The 21,332-nt window shown below is 45.2% G+C and overlaps 1 protein-coding gene across 1 annotated transcript in view; it reads left to right on the top strand.

Moving 5' to 3' along the window:
* Positions 1 to 21,332, top strand: part of zswim8 (zinc finger, SWIM-type containing 8) — a 144,906-nt gene that overhangs the window by 47,542 nt on the left and 76,032 nt on the right. The window contains exons 7-10 of the mRNA XM_083775375.1: positions 6,707 to 6,827; positions 11,381 to 11,582; positions 15,056 to 15,231; positions 19,268 to 19,505. Of these exons, the coding sequence (XP_083631501.1) occupies positions 6,707 to 6,827; positions 11,381 to 11,582; positions 15,056 to 15,231; positions 19,268 to 19,505 (737 nt within the window). The remainder of the gene's footprint in view (positions 1 to 6,706; positions 6,828 to 11,380; positions 11,583 to 15,055; positions 15,232 to 19,267; positions 19,506 to 21,332) is intronic.

Below are 21,332 nucleotides of genomic sequence, written 5' to 3'. Positions count from 1 at the left end.
AATGTAACACTAATAGTTCCATCAACACAGTGTGTGGAGCACCAGGTACAAACCTACAACCGTTCAACACACTATAAACATAATGTAACACGAATAGTTCCATCAACACCGTGTGTGGAGCGCCAGGTACCAACCTACAACCGTTCAACACAATATAAACATAATGTAACACGAATAGTTCCATCAACACAGTGTGTGGAGCGCCAGGTACAAACCTACAACCGTTCAACACAATATAAACATGATGTAACACGAATAGTTCCATCAACACAGTGTGTGGAGCACCAGGTACCAACCTACAACCGTTCAACACAATATAAACATAATGTAACACGAATAGTTCCATCAACACAGTGTGTGGAGCACCAGGTACCAACCTACAACCGTTCAACACAATATAAACATAATGTAACACGAATAGTTCCATCAACACAGTGTGTGGAGCGCCAGGTACAAACCTACAACCGTTCAGCACAATATAAACATAATCTAACACCAATAGTTCCATCAACACCGTGTGTGGAGCGCCAGGTACAAACCTACAACCGTTCAACACAATATAAACATAATGTAACACCAATAGTTCCATCAACACAGTGTGTGGAGCACCAGGTACAAACCTACAACCGTTCAACACACTATAAACATAATCTAACACGAATAGTTCCATCAACACCCTGTGTGGAGCACCAGGTACAAACCTACAACCGTTCAACACAATATAAACATAATGTAACACCAATAGTTCCATCAACACAGTGTGTGGAGCACCAGGTACAAACCTACAACCGTTCAACACACTATAAACATAATCTAACACGAATAGTTCCATCAACACCCTGTGTGGAGCACCAGGTACAAACCTACAACCGTTCAACACAATATAAACATAATGTAACACGAATAGTTCCATCATCACAGTGTGTGGAGCACCAGGTACAAACCTACAACCGTTCAACACAATATAAACATAATCTAACACGAATAGTTCCATCAACACAGTGTGTGGAGCGCCAGGTACAAACCTACAACCGTTCAACACACTATAAACATAATGTAACACGAATAGTTCCATCAACACAGTGTGTGGAGCACCAGGTACCAACCTACAACCGTTCAACACAATATAAGCATAATGTAACACGAATAGTTCCATCATCACAGTGTGTGGAGCGCCAGGTACAAACCTACAACCGTTCAACACAATATAAACATGATGTAACACGAATAGTTCCATCAACACAGTGTGTGGAGCACCAGGTACCAACCTACAACCATTCAACACAATATAAACATAATGTAACACGAATAGTTCCATCAACACAGTGTGTGGAGCACCAGGTACAAACCTACAACCGTTCAACACAATATAAGCATAATGTAACACCAATAGTTCCATCAACACAGTGTGTGGAGCACCAGGTACCAACCTACAACCGTTCAACACACTATAAACATAATGTAACACCAATAGTTCCATCAACACAGTGTGTGGAGCACCAGGTACAAACCTACAACCGTTCAACACAATATAAACATAATCTAACACGAATAGTTCCATCAACACCGTGTGTGGAGCACCAGGTACAAACCTACAACCGTTCAACACAATATAAGCATAATGTAACACCAATAGTTCCATCAACACAGTGTGTGGAGCACCAGGTACAAACCTACAACCGTTCAACACAATATAAACATAATGTAACACCAATAGTTCCATCAACACAGTGTGTGGAGCACCAGGTACAAACCTACAACCGTTCAACACACTATAAACATAATGTAACACCAATAGTTCCATCAACACAGTGTGTGGAGCACCAGGTACAAACCTACAACCGTTCAACACAATATAAGCATAATGTAACACTAATAGTTCCATCAACACAGTGTGTGGAGCGCCAGGTACAAACCTACAACCGTTCAACACAATATAAACATAATGTAACACGAATAGTTCCATCAACACCGTGTGTGGAGCACCAGGTACAAACCTACAACCGTTCAACACAATATAAACATAATGTAACACGAATAGTTCCATCAACACAGTGTGTGGAGCACCAGGTACAAACCTACAACCGTTCAACACAATATAAGCATAATGTAACACTAATAGTTCCATCAACACCGTGTGTGGAGCACCAGGTACAAACCTACAACCGTTCAACACAATATAAACATAATGTAACACGAATAGTTCCATCATCACAGTGTGTGGAGCACCAGGTACAAACCTACAACCGTTCAACACAATATAAGCATAATGTAACACCAATAGTTCCATCAACACAGTGTGTGGAGCACCAGGTACAAACCTACAACCGTTCAACACAATATAAGCATAATGTAACACCAATAGTTCCATCAACACAGTGTGTGGAGCGCCAGGTACAAACCTACAACCGTTCAACACAATATAAGCATAATCTAACACCAATAGTTCCATCAACACAGTGTGTGGAGCGCCAGGTACAAACCTACAACCGTTCAACACAATATAAACATAATGTAACACCAATAGTTCCATCAACACCGTGTGTGGAGCGCCAGGTACAAACCTACAACCGTTCAACACAATATAAACATAATGTAACACGAATAGTTCCATCAACACAGTGTGTGGAGCACCAGGTACCAACCTACAACCGTTCAACACACTATAAACATAATGTAACACGAATAGTTCCATCAACACAGTGTGTGGAGCACCAGGTACAAACCTACAACCGTTCAACACAATATAAACATAATCTAACACGAATAGTTCCATCAACACCGTGTGTGGAGCACCAGGTACAAACCTACAACCGTTCAACACAATATAAGCATAATGTAACACCAATAGTTCCATCAACACAGTGTGTGGAGCACCAGGTACAAACCTACAACCGTTCAACACACTATAAACATAATGTAACACGAATAGTTCCATCAACACAGTGTGTGGAGCACCAGGTACAAACCTACAACCGTTCAACACAATATAAACATAATGTAACACCAATAGTTCCATCAACACAGTGTGTGGAGCACCAGGTACAAACCTACAACCGTTCAACACAATATAAACATAATGTAACACCAATAGTTCCATCAACACAGTGTGTGGAGCACCAGGTACAAACCTACAACCGTTCAACACACTATAAACATAATGTAACACGAATAGTTCCATCAACACAGTGTGTGGAGCACCAGGTACCAACCTACAACCGTTCAACACAATATAAACATAATGTAACACGAATAGTTCCATCAACACAGTGTGTGGAGCACCAGGTACAAACCTACAACCGTTCAACACAATATAAACATAATCTAACACGAATAGTTCCATCAACACCGTGTGTGGAGCACCAGGTACAAACCTACAACCGTTCAACACAATATAAACATAATGTAACACGAATAGTTCCATCAACACAGTGTGTGGAGCGCCAGGTACCAACCTACAACTGACAACCATTAACTCATTTTGGGAAGAAAAAGGTTTTCCTCTGATGAAAAGCTGGAGTTTGCGCGATGGCAGGCTCTCAGTCAAATCTGGTCACATTTATTCATTATGGATAATTATTATGGACTTAGACTGTTATTCGTCACAGAATGACCATGGATTAAAGTTCTCAGTCCTTTGGAATCCACAGCAGTCTCTGCTTCAATGGAATCATGTTGTGCTTATTTGTGTTCTTTAAGATGAAAGAGGAATTAAAAATGGCAACAGAATAGATTTTATTTGGTCACACCAGCTATAGAAGGAATGTTCAGAAGGATATTTCATAAAAGACAAACCGCAAATGGAACTAAATTTAGATCCATTTGCATAGGCCTACACACAGAGTTAAAGTAACATTGATTTTACAGTATAAATCGGGGTTCCCACCTCCCAGAGATAGAAATGCCATTAAATAGGGCTCCGTAGCCTAAAAGCATGTCAAACTAGTCCTTGGAATTTAAACCGTTGATAATTCCTGATAGTCGCTAGAGCCATCAAAAAAGATCTTCTCTTATGGGGGTCCCAGGCATATACATGTCAATTTGGGGGTCCTTGACATGACAAAGATTGAGATCAGAAGCACTGATTTAGACAACGTGAGGTCTTCATAATACACCAGTATTGTTTCCTTGTTGTTTCATTGTTCAGGTCATGCTCTCTGCCTGCATTACTGACTTTGGTCAGCAGGGGGCACTCTCGTCCTGTCTATCTCTGGCTAGTTACAGCAGCAGCCTCCTGTCTTCTAATAATGACGCTCTCTCTCTCTCTCCCTCTCTCTCTCTCTCTCTCTCGCTCTCTCTCTCTCGCTCTCTCTCTCTCTCTCTCTCTCTCTCTCTCTCTCTCTCTCTCTCTCTCTCTCTCTACCATAAAGTAGGTTTATGTCGTGCAGATGTTGTGAAGGATGTTTTATCCACACAGATCTTAACTACAAGCTCTGTTTTGATCTCTGACACCAGTGGTTCTCAAAGTGGGGTCCGGGGACCTCTGGGGGTCTTTGAGGGGGCTCCAGGGGGGTCCCCCAGCTAAGAGGAAAAGACATTTAGAAAAGCAGAAAAGAAAAGCGTGCGTGCGTGCGTGCGTGCGTGCGTGCATGCGTGTGTGTGTGTGTGTGTGTGTGCGTTTCCAGACCGCGGCGCAGAGAGGTTTTTCTATTGGAAGTTGGCTGTGCTTTTGATTGAAGTTTAGAGGAAGCTTTCCTTACTAAACAAGTAAAATATCAACCATTAGTACAGGCCATTATACAACTGGGCTATACGTGTCAGCTCATTGTTTTTATATTTGGCAGCCTGGGCCATGATGTCCACAGGCTAGTGGTCAGAGACATGTCCACAGGCTAGTGGTCAGAGACATGTCCACAGGCTAGTGGTCAGAGACATGTCCACAGGCTAGTGGTCAGAGACATGTCCACAGGCTAGTGGTCAGAGACATGTCCACAGGCTAGTGGTCAGAGACATGTCCACAGGCTAGTGGTCAGAGACATGATGTCCACAGGCTAGTGGTCAGAGACATGATGTCCACAGGCTAGTGGTCAGAGACATGTCCACAGGCTAGTGGTCAGAGACATGTCCACAGGCTAGTGGTCAGAGACATGATGTCCACAGGCTAGTGGTCAGAGACATGTCCACAGGCTAGTGGTCAGAGACATGATGTCCACAGGCTAGTGGTCAGAGACATGATGTCCACAGGCTAGTGGTCAGAGACATGTCCACAGGCTAGTGGTCAGAGACATGATGTCCACAGGCTAGTGGTCAGAGACATGATGTCCACAGGCTAGTGGTCAGAGACATGTCCACAGGCTAGTGGTCAGAGACATGATGTCCACAGGCTAGTGGTCAGAGACATGTCCACAGGCTAGTGGTCAGAGACATGTCCACAGGCTAGTGGTCAGAGGCTTGAGGATTGGTAAATAAATCGTAAATGGTGCATTTATATAGCGCCTTTATCCAAGGCGCTTTACAGAGATTGTGCATTACATTCACCCATTCACACACCGATGGCAGCGGAAACCATGCAAGGCACCAACCAGCACATCGGGAGCAATTAGGGGTTCAGTGTCTTGCTCAAGGACACTTCGACAGTAACTCTGGGGGAGCCCGGGTTCGAACTGGCAACCTTACGGTTACCATCCAGGCACTCTACCCCTGAGCCACCGCCGCCCCGATTATAGGGTTGTCCAAGTGTAAGGCAAAGCAGCTTGTTGCAACATACTGTTCAATCTCCTCCATTATAGGCAGTGGGTCTATTTGGAGGAGAAGGTGCTTTTTGTACCCATGATTTACTTTCGGTGTTGGTAATAATATGACAGACTGAAGTGACCAATGCTGGCTGTGAATAAGTTCATGTGTTGCCTACTGTATATTCTGTACATTTAGGGCTTGTTTGGACTCAGGCACTGAGACACGTGTGTTTGGAGTGCGTAGTATATCAGAAGCCACTGAAAATATTTGTGTCCTTGATACCAGTGTTGTTTTTGGCAGCAAATTTCTATTTTAGTTTTAGTCATTAGTCTCTTGAATAGTTTTCACTTAGTCTTAGTCACATTTTAGTCACCTGGAATGTTCTAGTGTTTAGTCTAGTTTTAGTCGACTAAATGTCATACGATTTTAGTCGACTAAATCTACAGTTGATTTAATCGACTAAAATGTGTTTTGACAGGCCTTGATGTCGTTGTAATGACATATTTTAAACTTTGGTTGCATGCTGAAAATAGATATACAATCTCACAACGCGTCGCAGCGCGACGCGTTGTGAGATTGTGGACTGTGGATTGTGAGATTGTGAGAATGTGGAGTGTGGACTCAATGTGGACTCAAATAAATAAATTGAAATGTGTGTGTTACAGACCCCACGGCCGGCCCCTCGGCCTCAGACCAGAGTACCTGGTACCTGGATGAGTCCCCCCTCAGTGACCTGTGTGTGTGTGTGTGTGTGTGTGTGTGTGTGTGTGTGTGTGTGTTACAGACCCCACGGCCGGCCCCTCTGCCTCAGACCAGAGTACCTGGTACCTGGATGAGTCCCCCCTCAGTGACCTGTGTGTGTGTGTGTGTGTGTGTGTGTGTGTGTGTGTGTGTGTGTGTGTGTGTGTGTGTGTGTGTGTGTGTTACAGACCCCACGGCCGGCCCCTCTGCCTCAGACCAGAGTACCTGGTACCTGGATGAGTCCCCCCTCAGTGACCTGTGTGTGTGTGTGTGTGTGTGTGTGTTACAGACCCCACGGCCGGCCCCTCTGCCTCAGACCAGAGTACCTGGTACCTGGATGAGTCCACCCTCAGTGACAACATCAAGAAGACCCTCCACAAGTTCTGTGGACCCTCGCCGGTCGTCTTCAGGTATACGTTAAAACCCATTCTGACCTGAGATCAGATTCTAACGCACGGAAGAATGGTGGTTCTTTAACGCATTCTGACCTGAGATCAGATTCTAAAAAAATGTCTTCTACATCCTGACAGTTTTCCATTCTGACCTGAGTTCAGATTCTACAAAAATGTCTTCTACATCCTGACAGTTTTCCATTCTGACCTGAGATCAGATTCTAAAAAGGTCTGTTTGAAAATGACAGTGTTCTGAAAAAGCTATGTTTCTATGTCGGTCATTCTGACCTGAGATCAGATTCTACAAAATGTCTTCTACATCCTGACAGTTTCATTATTAACCCGTTCTGACCTGAGATCAGATTCTAAAAAAAATCTTGTACATGCTGACAGTTTCATTATATTAACCCATTCTGACCTGAGTTCAGATTTAAAAAAATGTCTTCTACATCCTGCCAGTTTCATTATTAACCCATTCTGACCTGAGATCAGATTCTAAAAAAATGTCTTCTACATCCTGACAGTTTCATTATTAACCCGTTCTGACCTGAGATCAGATTCAAAAAAATGTCTTCTACATCCTGACAGTTTCATTATTAACCCATTCTGACCTGAGATCAGATCCTATAAATGTCTTCTACATCCTGACAGTTTCATTATTAACCCGTTCTGACCTGAGATCAGATTCTAAAAAATGTCTTCTACATCCTGACAGTTTCATTATTAACCCGTTCTGACCTGAGATCAGATCCTATAAATGTCTTCTACATCCTGACAGTTTTCCATTCTGACCTGAGATCAGATTCTAAAGAAATGTCTTCTACATCCTGACAGTTTTCCATTCTGACCTGAGATCAGATTCTAAAAAAATGTCTTCTACATCCGTCAAGTTTTCCATTCTGACCTGAGATCAGATTCTAAAAAAATGTCTTCTGCCCAGGCGGTGGCGTAACCGTCTGGGCACCCGACTGGTAATCCAGTCGCAGTGTGCCGCGGGTTCGACTCCCGAGCCCGACACGGCCTTTACTGCATGTCTTCCCCCCATCTCTCTCCCGTTTCCTGTCAGCCTACTGTCTGTCCCTTCAAAAAAACGAATAAAAGGCGTAAGCCGCAAAAAAAAAAAAAAAAAAAAAAAAAAAAATGTCTTCTACATCCTGACAGTTTTCCATTCTGACCTGAGATCAGATTCTAAAAAAATGTCTTCTACATCCTGACAGTTTTCCATTCTGACCTGAGATCAGATTCTAAAAAAATGTCTTCTACATCCTGACAGTTTTACATTCTGACCTGAGATCAGATTCTAAAAAAATGTCTTCTACATCCTGACAGTTTTACATTCTGACCTGAGATCAGATTCTAAAGAAATGTCTTCTACATCCTGACAGTTTTACATTCTGACCTGAGATCAGATTCTAAAAAAATGTCTTCTACATCCTGACAGTTTTCCATTCTGACCTGAGATCAGATTCTAAAGAAATGTCTTCTACATCCTGACAGTTTTCCATTCTGTCCTGAGATCAGATTAAAAAAAAATGTCTTCTACATCCTGACAGTTTTCCATTCTGACCTGAGATCAGATTCTAAAAAAATGTCTTCTACATCCTGACAGTTTTCCATTCTGACCTGAGATCAGATTCTAAAGAAATGTCTTCTACATCCTGACAGTTTTCCATTCTGACCTGAGATCAGATTCTAAAAAGGTCTGTTTGAAAATGACAGTGTTCTGAAAAAGCTATGTTTCTATGTCGGTCGTTCTTCAATTTTTTCAAAAATAGCAGACCTACAAGCTCATAGCGCGCCACTCGGTGGTATATCGCCACTCCCGATACATCGGATTCATTCCTAGTCTAAAACATCGCCTCTCTCTCTCCGAACCCCGGATTGGCATCGAAGCCCCAAAACGTCTCCAGTGAGTCTAAATTCTTCTACGGCCAGCTGGTTTCTGGTATACTACTACTGATGGTATACTACAACTGATGGTATACTACAACTGATGGTATTCTACTACTGATGCATATCACAAACACAAAGAACCAGCTGGTTGCTGGTATACTACTACTGATGCATATCACATAAACACATAAACCAGCTGGTTGCTGGTATACTACTACTGATGCATATCACAAAGAACCAGCTGGTTGCTGGTATACTACTACTGATGCATATCACATAAACACATAAACCAGCTGGTTGCTGGTATACTACTACTGATGCATATCACTAGGGATGCTCCGATCACGTTTTTGGGGGCCGATCCCGATCACCGATCTTTTTTTTTAAGATCGGCCGATTCCGATTCCGATCCCGATCTTTTTTAAATATTTTTTATAAAAAAAAGTATATATATATATATATATATATTTTTTTACTTATAAAAAAACCTGGCAACCCGCGCCCCGCGGTCATTTTCCGCTAACCTGAGCGGGGCTCCCTAGCCTGCTGGAGGGGCTCCCATCATCTCATGCACCCTCGAGAGAAAAAAAAAGGGACAAAATGCAGCCTTGAGCCTACTGTACCAATGTAACGTTGTGGTCTTGTGGAGCTGCTTGATCACCTTCTCCTCCTCCTGTCCTTAAATTGCCAATACCAATAAATCCACACTAAAGTAGTGTGAATACTTCCACAGCCTAATCAATCTGTCAATCTTTGTCAACTCAGCATGTGTTGACAACCAGTGGCGGAACAACATTGGGCCGGACTGGGTGGTGAGACAGCACGACCGGGCCTCACCCCCCCCCCCCCCCAACGGAAAAATAATAATAATTTACGCAAACAGTTGCTGCTAATTTGAGCAGGCGTGCATGAACGAGAGAGGAGTTATGTGTGTGACAGTGTGAGGAGCTCATCACAGTCACAGATGGAGGGAAAGTGTTATATTTTGACTATTATTTATGCTACATATCATTGATCGCGTCTGTGTCTGTGACATTACGCAGCAGTGCACACACACGAGAGAGAGAGAGAGACGTAGAGAGAGAGAGAGAGAGGTGCTGCGTTGTTTTGTGTCTCCAGCAGAGTTTGTAGTGTCTCCATCTCTCTCTGGAAGAGGTTGACCATGAACTCTTTCACCGAGCTGAGGCGCTCCAACACAAACAAATCTGACGCTAAGCTAATAAATAGGCTACTCATCTTTGTGTTCTGTTTCACCTTATTGCGGAGCTGAGTGACGCACACAGGGAAAAGCAACAAGAAGGGGTTTTGAAGCGAAAAAGTCCGTTGTGGAAGTCCTCACAGAGTGATTAGCCTATGAGTGACAGCCAGGTGCTGCCACTTTTGGAGCGTGGCTGAGGATGTCTGTTCTGTGAGACAGACTCCACGGTGCTTGTACAGTCCAGCGCAGTACATTCTCATCAGACATGATATTTTGCTAAAGTGTAGGCTATTATAGGTTATATAATCTCTGTATCTGGTTAATTGCGGGATTCGCGGGGGCCCGCTGGGTGAAGACGTGAGTGCTCTCTCGCTCTGTCTCTCTTTTCTCTCTCTCTCCCTGGGGTGTGTGTGGGGGGGGGGGGGGGGTTTAGTTGCGCTGCCTTCGACAGCGCTATATTTCTCCAGTAGCGGTGCCGAACCGAGAAAGTGACACATTATTTTGGATGTAAAACTGCGCAGATTTTTGCTTTGTTGATCGGTTTCGCGGATCGGTGGATTTTGCACGGCCGATCCGATACGATCGATCGGTGATCGGCCACGATCGATCGGCCACCGATTGATCGGAGCATCCCTACATATCACAAAGAACCAGCTGGTTGCTGGTATACTACTACTGATGCATATCACAAAGAACCAGCTGGTTGCTGGTATACTACTACTAATGCAGATCACATAAACCAGCTGGTTGCTGGTATACTACTACTGATGCATATCACATAAACACATAGAAGCTTGAAGTCATTACGGGAATTAGCATAATTGCAGCATTCAGTGTGCAGCGGTATTAGTTTGGTAATGTAGCGGTTACTGTTGTGCACACACTTAATGACTCTCTAAGCAGCTCCTTAAAACTTCATTTGCAATATCAATTAGCCTTTTAAGTTGTTGTTGTTGGGGTTTTTTTGTCCTCCCTACAAGTTCTGTTCATTAATCTGTAAAGAATTCATGCAGTTTAATTACTTTTTCCCATAAATAAATAAACCCAGACAGATACCCTACTATCTAAAGTGAGAAGCAGTCTCTAGGGGTGGATATATGGACCATAATAATAATAATAATTATTATTATTATCAATATATGGACCATAGGAAGATTACATGACATGATTTGTGTTTTACCCATTTTGGGTGGGAACCCCAATTCGTGTTTTAAACATTATGTTATAATTTAGCTATTGGAAAAATAGCAGATCTACAAGCTCGTAGATGCTTGTAGATCTGCTATTTTTCAATATAGGTCTGCTGTTTTTGAAAAATCCAAGAACGACTGACATTTTTAGAATCTGATCTCAGGTCAGAATGGGTTCATCAGACCAGCGTGTTGTCCAGTGGAAACCTCGTATGAATCTGATCTCAGGTCAGAATGGGTTAACAGTTTTGTGCTAATAGTTACGTTAAATTGCCGTGTTTCTCTCCCAGTGACGTGAACTCCATGTACCTGTCGTCCACGGAGCCTCCCGCCGCCGCGGAGTGGGCGTGTCTGCTGCGCCCGTTGCGTGGCCGCGAGCCGGAGGGCATCTGGAACCTTCTGTCCATCGTCAGGGAGATGTTCAAGAGACGAGACAGCAACGCCGCTCCGCTGCTGGAGATACTCACGGAGCAGTGCCTCACCTACGAACAGGTAGGTTCATGTCAGTGCCTCACCTACGAACAGGTAGGTTAATGTCAGTCACAAGCAGTGTCTCACCTACTAACAGGTAGCCATGTTATTCTTTGCCACACTGCCTCCCCCTCCTCCCCTCCCCTCCCCCCCACACACACACACACACAGGAGTGAGGAGTAGTGACATAGTAGCCTCGGAAACCCAGACGTTTTTATTTCCAGGGAGAAAAAAAAGTCTGGGTCCGAGTCCACTTCAACTCGGCATAGAGCAGCGCAAACGTCCATCACTCTCTGCTGATTTCTGATCGTCTGCACCTTTGTTAAATTGACGCACACCCGTACACATGTACACACACACACACACACACACACACACACACACACACACACACACACACACACACACACACTCCTCTCTCTCTCTCTGTCGCTCTAATTAATTAGTCTCATGTCGCGCAGCTGCACATAGTTTCTCCTGGCGGATCCTGCCGGGAGAAACTATGCCATAGGAAGCATAGGTGAGTTCCAGGCTGGTGACATCATAGTAGTCTAGGAAAACTGGCCTCAGATCCTGTGCAGCAGGGGCGTGGCCCAGTGCGTTGCGTTTCAAATGAAATGCCAATCAAAAGACAGGGGCGGGTTCCACATGGAGCGGGCGCTACATCTAAATAAGACGGAAGGGAAACGATTGCTCCTTGAGCGGTGGTGTTCCTACTACAATTCAATTTGGAATTGGATTCCCTTCGGACTGTTTTCATGGTATGCACAGACAGTGCTTCAGACCGGAAAGGGGAGTGTCCGCTACAGATTCTGAGCGCAACGTACTTCCCTCACAGGGATACGGTCCTTTTTCCCCAGAAGTCTTTCTCACCCGCCTAGTGGCGAAAAATTAAACTTCTGGGAACTCAGATTAGTGACATTCATTAAATGGTAAACGGTGCATTTATATAGCGCCTTTATCCAAGGCACTTTACAGAGATTGTGCATTACATTCACCCATTCACACACACATTCACACACCGATGGCAGCGGAAACCATGCAAGGCACCAACTAGCACATAGGGAGCAATTAGGGGTTCAGTGTCTTGCTCAAGGACACTTCGACAGTAACTCTGGGGGAGCCCGGGTTGAACTGGCAACCTTACGGTTTACCATCCAGGCACTCTACCCCTGAGCCACCGCCGCCCCTTATGCCGCCGCCGCTGACTTCATGTGGCTCCCCTAGTAGAGCACCGCAGTCTGACGTCAGTAGAGGGCGCTATAAGTCCACGGGTTCATGTTCTTTTTTTAATTGCATTGTAATCTCCATAGGGGGATTTTAGATCGCCTCATTTAAGAGCTGTGTTTGAACAATAATCCAATCATCCTCCCGGTCGTATGGATATGAAGAATCAACTGACGCACGCATGCACGCACACGCACGCACGCACACACACACACACACACACACACACACACACACGTGCACACGCACAAACATACACACCTGCCCGTTCCTTTTGATGTGATAACAACATGAATAATGAATTAATCGTTAATATGTCGTTCTTGAGAATTGAACTAGTTTGGTCAGAGTACACACACACACACACACACACACACACACACACACGTTCGTGCAAGCACATACACCCGCACACACACACATGCAAACAGACACGCACGACTGCACGGAGCGTGTGCCGGCGCTCTGGCTGCAGTCGGCGTGTCCCTGGAGGTCTCCATTTGTGGGGCTTAATTTCCTAAGCCTATTAAGATGAGATTAAACCTTTTATTGATCCCTGGAGCTAAAGTCAGGTGACACCAACAGCCCTGATGATCTGGCCTCGGTCGTATCAAGGAAGCTCTGAGAAGGAAGGGAAGTGGTCACGTGACTGGGCTGCGCCATGACACTTTCATGGACACTTTCATGGGAGCCAAACTACCCGGAAGTTTGGCAGAATGCACTGGAGCCAATGAGAGCTCAGTGACCAGCTCATGAACACTGGAGCCAATGAGAGCTCAGTGACCAGCTCATGAACACTGGAGTCAATGAGAGCTCAGTGACCAGCTCATGAACACTGGAGTCAATGAGAGCTCAGTGACCAGCTCATGAACACTGGAGTCAATGAGAGCTCAGTGACCAGCTCATGAACACTGGAGTCAATGAGAGCTCAGTGACCAGCTCATGAACACTGGAGTCAATGAGAGCTCAGTGACCAGCTCATGAACACTGGAGTCAATGAGAGCTCATAGTGACCAGCTCATGAACACTGGAGTCAATGAGAGCTCAGTGACCAGCTCATGGACACTGGAGTCAATGAGAGCTCAGTGACCAGCTCATGAACACTGGAGTCAATGAGAGCTCAGTGACCGACTCATGAACACTGGAGTCAATGAGAGCTCAGTGACCAGCTCATGAACACTGGAGTCAATGAGAGCTCAGTGACCAGCTCATGAACACTGGAGTCAATGAGAGCTCAGTGACCAGCTCATGAACACTGGAGTCAATGAGAGCTCAGTGACCAGCTCATGAACACTGGAGTCAATGAGAGCTCAGTGACCAGCTCATGAACACTGGAGTCAATGAGAGCTCAGTGACCAGCTCATGAACACTGGAGCCAATGAGAGCTCAGTGACCAGCTCATGAACAAACACTATTTATGAACAATTGAGACCTTTTGTAAAGTAATCCACTTCTGGAAAATAACAGAAGACATGTAACACATTATTGTCTGCTGTGTTGTTATTCAATGTGTACACTGTGTAATTTTTAAAGATCACAAAGTACCTTTCTGAACAGCAACGTACCAAGTATCGCGATACTTCCCACCGTTTCCTGTCTGGCAGCCAAATCTCGCGATACTTCGGAGCCAGAAACGATACCTGCTGCTGTTTAGATCCTCAGATAAAATGATATACTGTGCACTCTGTGCACATCGAAAAGTAAGGGATTAGAAAACAACCTGTGATAATCATGTCTTCTGTTATTTTCCAGAAGTGATTACTTTACAAAAGGTCTCAATCGTTCATGAATAATGTGTGTTATGAGCTGGTCCAGCCGGCTCCATTCACTGCCATGTATTCATTGCACTTCCTGTGTGAGTTTGGCTCCCATGAAAGTGTACATGAAAGTGTCATGGCGCAGCCCAGTCACGTGACCACTTCCCTTCCTTCTCAGAGCTTCCTTGGGTCGTATACCCTGCCCAGGCCTTTATTTTGATGATCTGGCCTCGGTAGTATACCCTGCCCAGGCCTTTATTTTGATGATCTGGCCTCGGTAGTATACCCTGCCCAGGCTTTTATTTTCCTTCACATTCGGCTCAAAAAAGCGGTGAGTTGAACAGGCCTTAAGCCAACAGCCATGTCAACTGACTCCTCCTCCTCAGATCATTGGCTGTGTTATAACTGACTCCTCCCCCTCAGATCATTGGCTGTGTGATAACTGACTCCTCCCCCTCCTCATCAGATCATTGGCTGTGTGATAACTGACTCCTCCCACTCCCCCTCAGATCATTGGCTGGTGGTACAGCGTGCGCACGTCGGCCTCTCACAGCAGCGCCAGCGGTCACACGGGACGCAGCAACGGCCAATCCGAGGTGGCGGCTCACGCCTGCGCCAGCATGTGTGACGAGATGGTGGTCCTCTGGAGGCTGGCCGTCCTGGACCCCACCATGAGCCCCCAAAGGTAACCTTTAACCTTTATGAGCCCCCAAAGGTACTGATTTAACCTCTATGAGCCCCCAAAGGTACTGATTTAACCTCTATGAGCCCCCAAAGGTACTGATTTAACCTCCATGAGCCCCCAAAGGTAACCTTTAACCTTTATGAGCCCCCAAAGGTACTGATTTAACCTCCATTAGCCCCCAAAGGTACTGATTTAACCTCTATGAGCCCCCAAAGGTACTGATTTAACCTCTATGAGCCCCCAAAGGTACTGATTTAACCTCTATAAGCCCCCAAAGGTACTGATTTAACCTCTATGAGCCCCCAAAGGTACTGATTTAACCTCTATGAGCCCCCAAAGGTACTGATTTAACCTCCATGTGCCCCCAAAGGTACAGATTAAACCTCCATGAGCCCCCAAAGGTACTGATTTAACCTCTATGAGCCCCCAAAGGTACTGATTTAACCTCTATGAGCCCCCAAAGGTACTGATTTAACCTCTATGAGCCCCCAAAGGTACAGATTTAACCTCTATGAGCCCCCAAAGGTACTGATTTAACCTCTATGAGCCCCCAAAGGTACTGATTTAACCTCTATGAGACCCCAAAGGTACTGATTTAACCTCTATGAGCCCCCAAAGGTACTGATTTAACCTCCATGAGCCCCCAAAGGTACTGATTTAACCTCTATGAGCCCCCAAAGGTACTGATTTAACCTATATGAGCCCCCAAAGGTACTGATTTAACCTCCATGAGCCCCCAAAGGTACTGATTTAACCTCTATGAGCCCCCAAAGGTACAGATTTAACCTCTATGAGACCCCAAAGGTACTGATTTAACCTCCATGAGCCCCCAAAGGTACAGATTTAACCTCCATGAGCCCCCAAAGGTACTGATTTAACCTCTATGAGCCCCCAAAGGTACTGATTTAACCTCTATGAGCCCCCAAAGGTACAGATTGAACCACCATGAGCCCCCAAAGGTACAGATTTAACCTCCATGAGCCCCCAAAGGTACTGATTTAACCTCCATGAGCCCCCAAAGGTACTGATTTAACCTCTATGAGCCCTCAAAGGTACTGATTTTAAACTTTAGCTATTGAAAAACAACAGATCTACAAGCTTGCTACGAGCTGGTAGATCTGCTATTTTTGAAAAATCGTGAAAACGTGGCACAACCCTTTGAATATATATTCTTTCCAGTGCAAAAAGGTTTTTAACTCAAATATTTGCTTTTTGGGGAACAACTGGAAACAACATATTTTCAGATGGGGGAGGGGGGGGGGGGGTTTGAATGTGGGGGTCCTTCTGATGTGAAAAAAAGGTTGAGCACCACCGACACATAGAAACATAAGGTTTTACAGAAAACCCTCATGACATTTTGTAAGAATCGGCCTCAGGTCTAAATTGGTTTAACCGCGGCCTTTCTTTCAGGGTCTTGTCTGTAATGTATACAGTATATATTTCTCCAGGGGCACTTATTGCTGCTATACAGTATACTAATAAATTACAATAATGTCTTGGCTCTCCCCCCCCCCCCCCCCCCCCCGTTCCTCTGTGTGGTATTATGCATAGCCCCTCCCAGCGCCTGCCAAGGGACTTTTATTTTTCCACTCTGTCGAACATTTTGTTTCTTTAGAGATAACGGAGGCGTATTTATTTATTCATTTCTTTCCAGAGGATTGTCTTTTGTTTTGTGATTTCAGTCTCTATCGGAGTCGACTGGAGCAAACTCATCTGGTTCACTGCGATGGTCTTAACCCATTCTGAACGGGAACCCCCATGTTGGTGTTTCAAAAATAACAGATCTACAAGCTCGTAGCATCGGCACTCGGCAAAATGTGGCGCAAATCTTTCAATATATATATATTCTTTCAGAGTGAACGTTTTTAACTCAAGTCTTTGCTTCTGGGAGGTCCCTGGAACCACATATTTTCAGATGGGGGGGGGGGGGGTCCGTGGCCAATTAAATATCATTTTTTGGGGGTCCTTTTAACCCTGTGAGAACCACTGGCATAGAAACATAGGGTTTAACCCTGTGAGAACCACTGGCATAGAAACATAGGGTTTTTTCAGAAAACTGTCATGATTTAGAAGACATTTGTAGAATCTGTTCTCTGCTCAAAATGGGTTAAGCAGAGAAATACAGACCTATTTGTTTTTTATTATAGAAAGGCTTCGGGGCCTCCCTCCTCCTCCCCCCCCCCTCCCTCCTCCTCCTCCTACGCGTTTGAAGTAACTGCATGTAAAAATATGTATTTATGCATGCGGAGGTGCATAGCTATTATGCATGATTTCCATATACATCCAAACAAAACAGCCAAGCATTGAGATGCACTGCTGTGTTGATATAGGTGCACGTGTGCGTGCGTGGCTGCGTGCATACGTGCGTGTCTGCCTGTGTTCGTGCGTGTTGTGTACTTGTTTACATGTTGGGAGTGGAGTGGAATAATCAGTGTCTTGTTTGCGTCCCCCGTATCCTGAGGTGTGCTGACGAGCATCCTCGTCTAGAAAATGAACAAACTGGAGGCTAGCTCGTTAACTCTCTCACTAATTATTACACTCTCACACTCAGCCGAGAAGTGACACATTTACAAGCACTTTTACAACGGAAGGTCAGCCGGGGGGCGGTCGCTGTCGCACAAGGAACCGCATATCTACATATTTATACTTTATTTTAGGGGTGCAACATGAAAACTACAACATGACATCACTGAGCCACGGTGATAACAGACACACTGCTGTGGGTGGAAAACTACAACATGACATCACTGAGCCACGGTGATAACAGACACACTGCTGTGGTTGGAAAACTACAACATGACATCACTGAGCCACGGTGATAACAGACTCACTGCTGTGGTTGTAAAACTACAACATGACATCACTGAGCCACGGTGATAACAGACTCACTGGTGGTTGGAAAACTACAACATGACATCACTGAGCCACGGTGATAACAGACTCACTGCTGTGGTTGGAAAACTACAACATGACATCACTGAGCCACGGTGATAACAGACTCACTGCTGTGGTTGGAAAACTACAACATGACATCACTGAGCCACGGTGATAACAGACTCACTGCTGTGGTTGGAAAACTACAACATGACATCATTGAGCCACGGTGATAACAGACTCACTGCTGTGGTTGGAAAACTACAACATGACATCACTGAGCCACGGTGATAACAGACTCACTGCTGTGGTTGGAAAACTACAACATGACATCACTGAGCCACGGTGATAACAGACTCACTGCTGTGGTTGGAAAACTACAACATGACATCACTGAGCCACGGTGATAACAGACTCACTGCGGTGGTTGGAAAACTACAACATGACATCACGCATCTGAAAAGGCGTCTTCGGCAGGGAAAGCCATTGGGAAAAACCTGTAAAAGATGTAATGTCCTTGGCAGTAAATGTCGCTATGACTATATACTATAAAACAAATCACACCATGTACTTTTTCTCAGCCAATCAAATCACGCTTATGGCGTGATCCAGCCACTCACAAGCACACAAATCTGTGTTCACACAAACCCAGGAGGCTGGCCATAGGAGGGGCTAGAACCCCTCAAGAACAGCCAAAGCCAATCAGACACCTGTGTCATTATAGTAGGATATATAGATTTCGCCTCAACTCCTTCAATTCCAAGTGCTTATCGGGGGGTCCCCGCGGTTCAAATATGATGATCTTTTTCTTCCAATCATCAATAGAGATGAACCCAATCAACTAGGCATGTAACCATATATCATATATCGATATTAATCCCGACGATACTACAGTAACTCTGTCATTTCTCTACCGTTTCGGACGCGGGGCGGCTCGCCGGAACCGGGCCGGCACCCTGGGTGCGTTCCTGTGGGTCTGGAACGCACCACTCACTTCACACGGGTGTGATTTTTCATTTAAAAAAGAAAAAACATTTTTGCTGCTGAAAACCGATTTAAATAATGTGTATTATTTTGAGACCGTTCCCGATACCGATAATTATGACCCATTCCGATCATGCTACCGATGTAACCGCGCATCCCTCCTCCTCCCCCCCCCCAGGCGCTTGGAGCTGGCGGTGCAGCTGAAGCAGTGGCACCTGAAGGTCATTGAGATCGTGAAGCGCGGTCAGCACCGCAAGTCCCTGGACAAGCTGTTCCAGGGCTTCAAGCCGGCCGTGGAGTCGTGCTACTTCAACTGGGAGGTGGCGTACCCTCTGGCCGGCATCACGTACTGCAGCACGGACAAGAAGAGCGCCGCCTCCTTCTGCTGGGCGCGCAGCGTGCAGCAGCAGAGAGAGGTACGTCAATTTACAATTTACAATTTAGGCATTTAGCAGACGCTCTTAATCCAGAGCGACTTACATTAAGCAAGAACAAAAAGCATGGGAATACATCACATAAAGACATTTATCAAGAAACATGCGTAAGCTAAGAAAGTAACAGTGGAATATCTATATTATGAGACTATACATATAAACTATATATATATACTACTATGCTATACATATGTACTATGACGTGCTATGACTATATACAATGCAATTATAGTGCTGTCTACATAACATGCTATAAGTCTGTATCAAATGCTATCTAAGTCTACAGAAATGCTATCTAAGGGGGTAGGGTAAGTGCTACGGGCCATGATGGAGTCTGAAAAGGTGGGTTTTCAGACTACGGCGGAAGATTGGGAGTGATGCTGCAGTTCTGACTGCAATGGGAAGTGCATTCCACAGTTTTGGAGCCAGTCCAGTCTGACGTTACTGGACTGTTTTAGCCCCCGGGACAGTAGAGGACAGTAGAGGACCGTAGAGGACCGTAGAGGACCGTAGAGGACCGTAGAGGACAGTAGAGGACAGTAGAGGACAGTAGAGGACAGGAGAGGACCGTAGAGGACCGTAGAGTACAGTAGAGGACAGGAGAGGACAGGAGAGGACCGTAGAGGACAGTAGAGGACAGTAGAGGACCGTAGAGGACCGTAGAGGACCGTAGAGGACAGTAGAGGACAATAGAGGACAGTAGAGGACAGTAGAGGACAGTAGAGGACAGTAGAGGACCGTAGAGGACCGTAGAGGACCGTAGAGGACCGTAGAGGACCGTAGAGGACAGTAGAGGACCGTAGAGGACCGTAGAGGACCGTAGAGGACCGTAGAGGACCGTAGAGGACAGTAGAGGACAGGAGAGGACAGGAGAGGACCGTAGAGGACAGTAGAGGACAGTAGAGGACAGTAGAGGACCGTAGAGGACAGTAGAGGACAGTAGAGGACCTTCTGCTGGGCACGCAGCGTGCAGCAGCAGAGAGAGGTACGTCTGAGGCAGTGCTTCCCCACCTGTGTGTCGCAGAGCTTTGATGTGTCCCAAGTGTTCCGCCTGATTTGACCTAAAGTAACACTATCCCTCCCCCGAAAGCAATATTATAGCTACTGGGCTGCAGGCTTCCTATTGTTGCGTTGTCACACGTCTAACCATTAGACGTGCGACAACAACAACAACAACAACAACAATAGAAACAATAGACTCTTAACGACCCTCAGCCGTTGACATGTTAATGCTTAGATGCACCCGCAGAGCGCATTATGCACGTAGACAGCAGACACATACATGTCCCGACCCAAACACCTCCACAGAAGCGCAGTGATGCCTGATTTATTCTTCGTCGTACACGTAGTTATGCTTGCATGCTGAAAATGGCTGATCGACAAGCTCACACGTTGTGAGCTTGTCGATCAGCCATGTTTAGCACGTGGAAATAAGCAGGCTGTGAGAACTGAGACCCTTCACAATAAAAGCACGCAGCTTTCACAAGATGGCCCATAATAAAGACAAGGAAAAGGATTAACATTGCATATGAGCTATTGTTTTCTCCAAAATGTATTTAAAAAAAATAATATATATATATATATATAATAAGGTTTCACTTTAACCCTTTATTAGCGGTATTTTATTTTAAATTCTTTGTATTTTGAGCACTGTGCGTCCGTGTGTCTGAGTACCGTCTGCATGTCTGTCTGAGTACGGAAACAGCGTTTGTTGACCACCAAATGTCACTGTTGTCACTGCAGACACACACACACACACACACACACACACACACACACACACACACACACACACACACACACACACAC

Source organism: Protomyctophum parallelum, assembly GCF_964188405.1.
Source record: "Protomyctophum parallelum genome assembly, chromosome: 10".
In the NCBI taxonomy this organism is placed as follows: Eukaryota; Metazoa; Chordata; class Actinopteri; order Myctophiformes; family Myctophidae; genus Protomyctophum; species Protomyctophum parallelum.
Note: the sequence above shows the minus strand (reverse complement) of the source record. Positions and strands in the feature narration are given on the sequence as shown.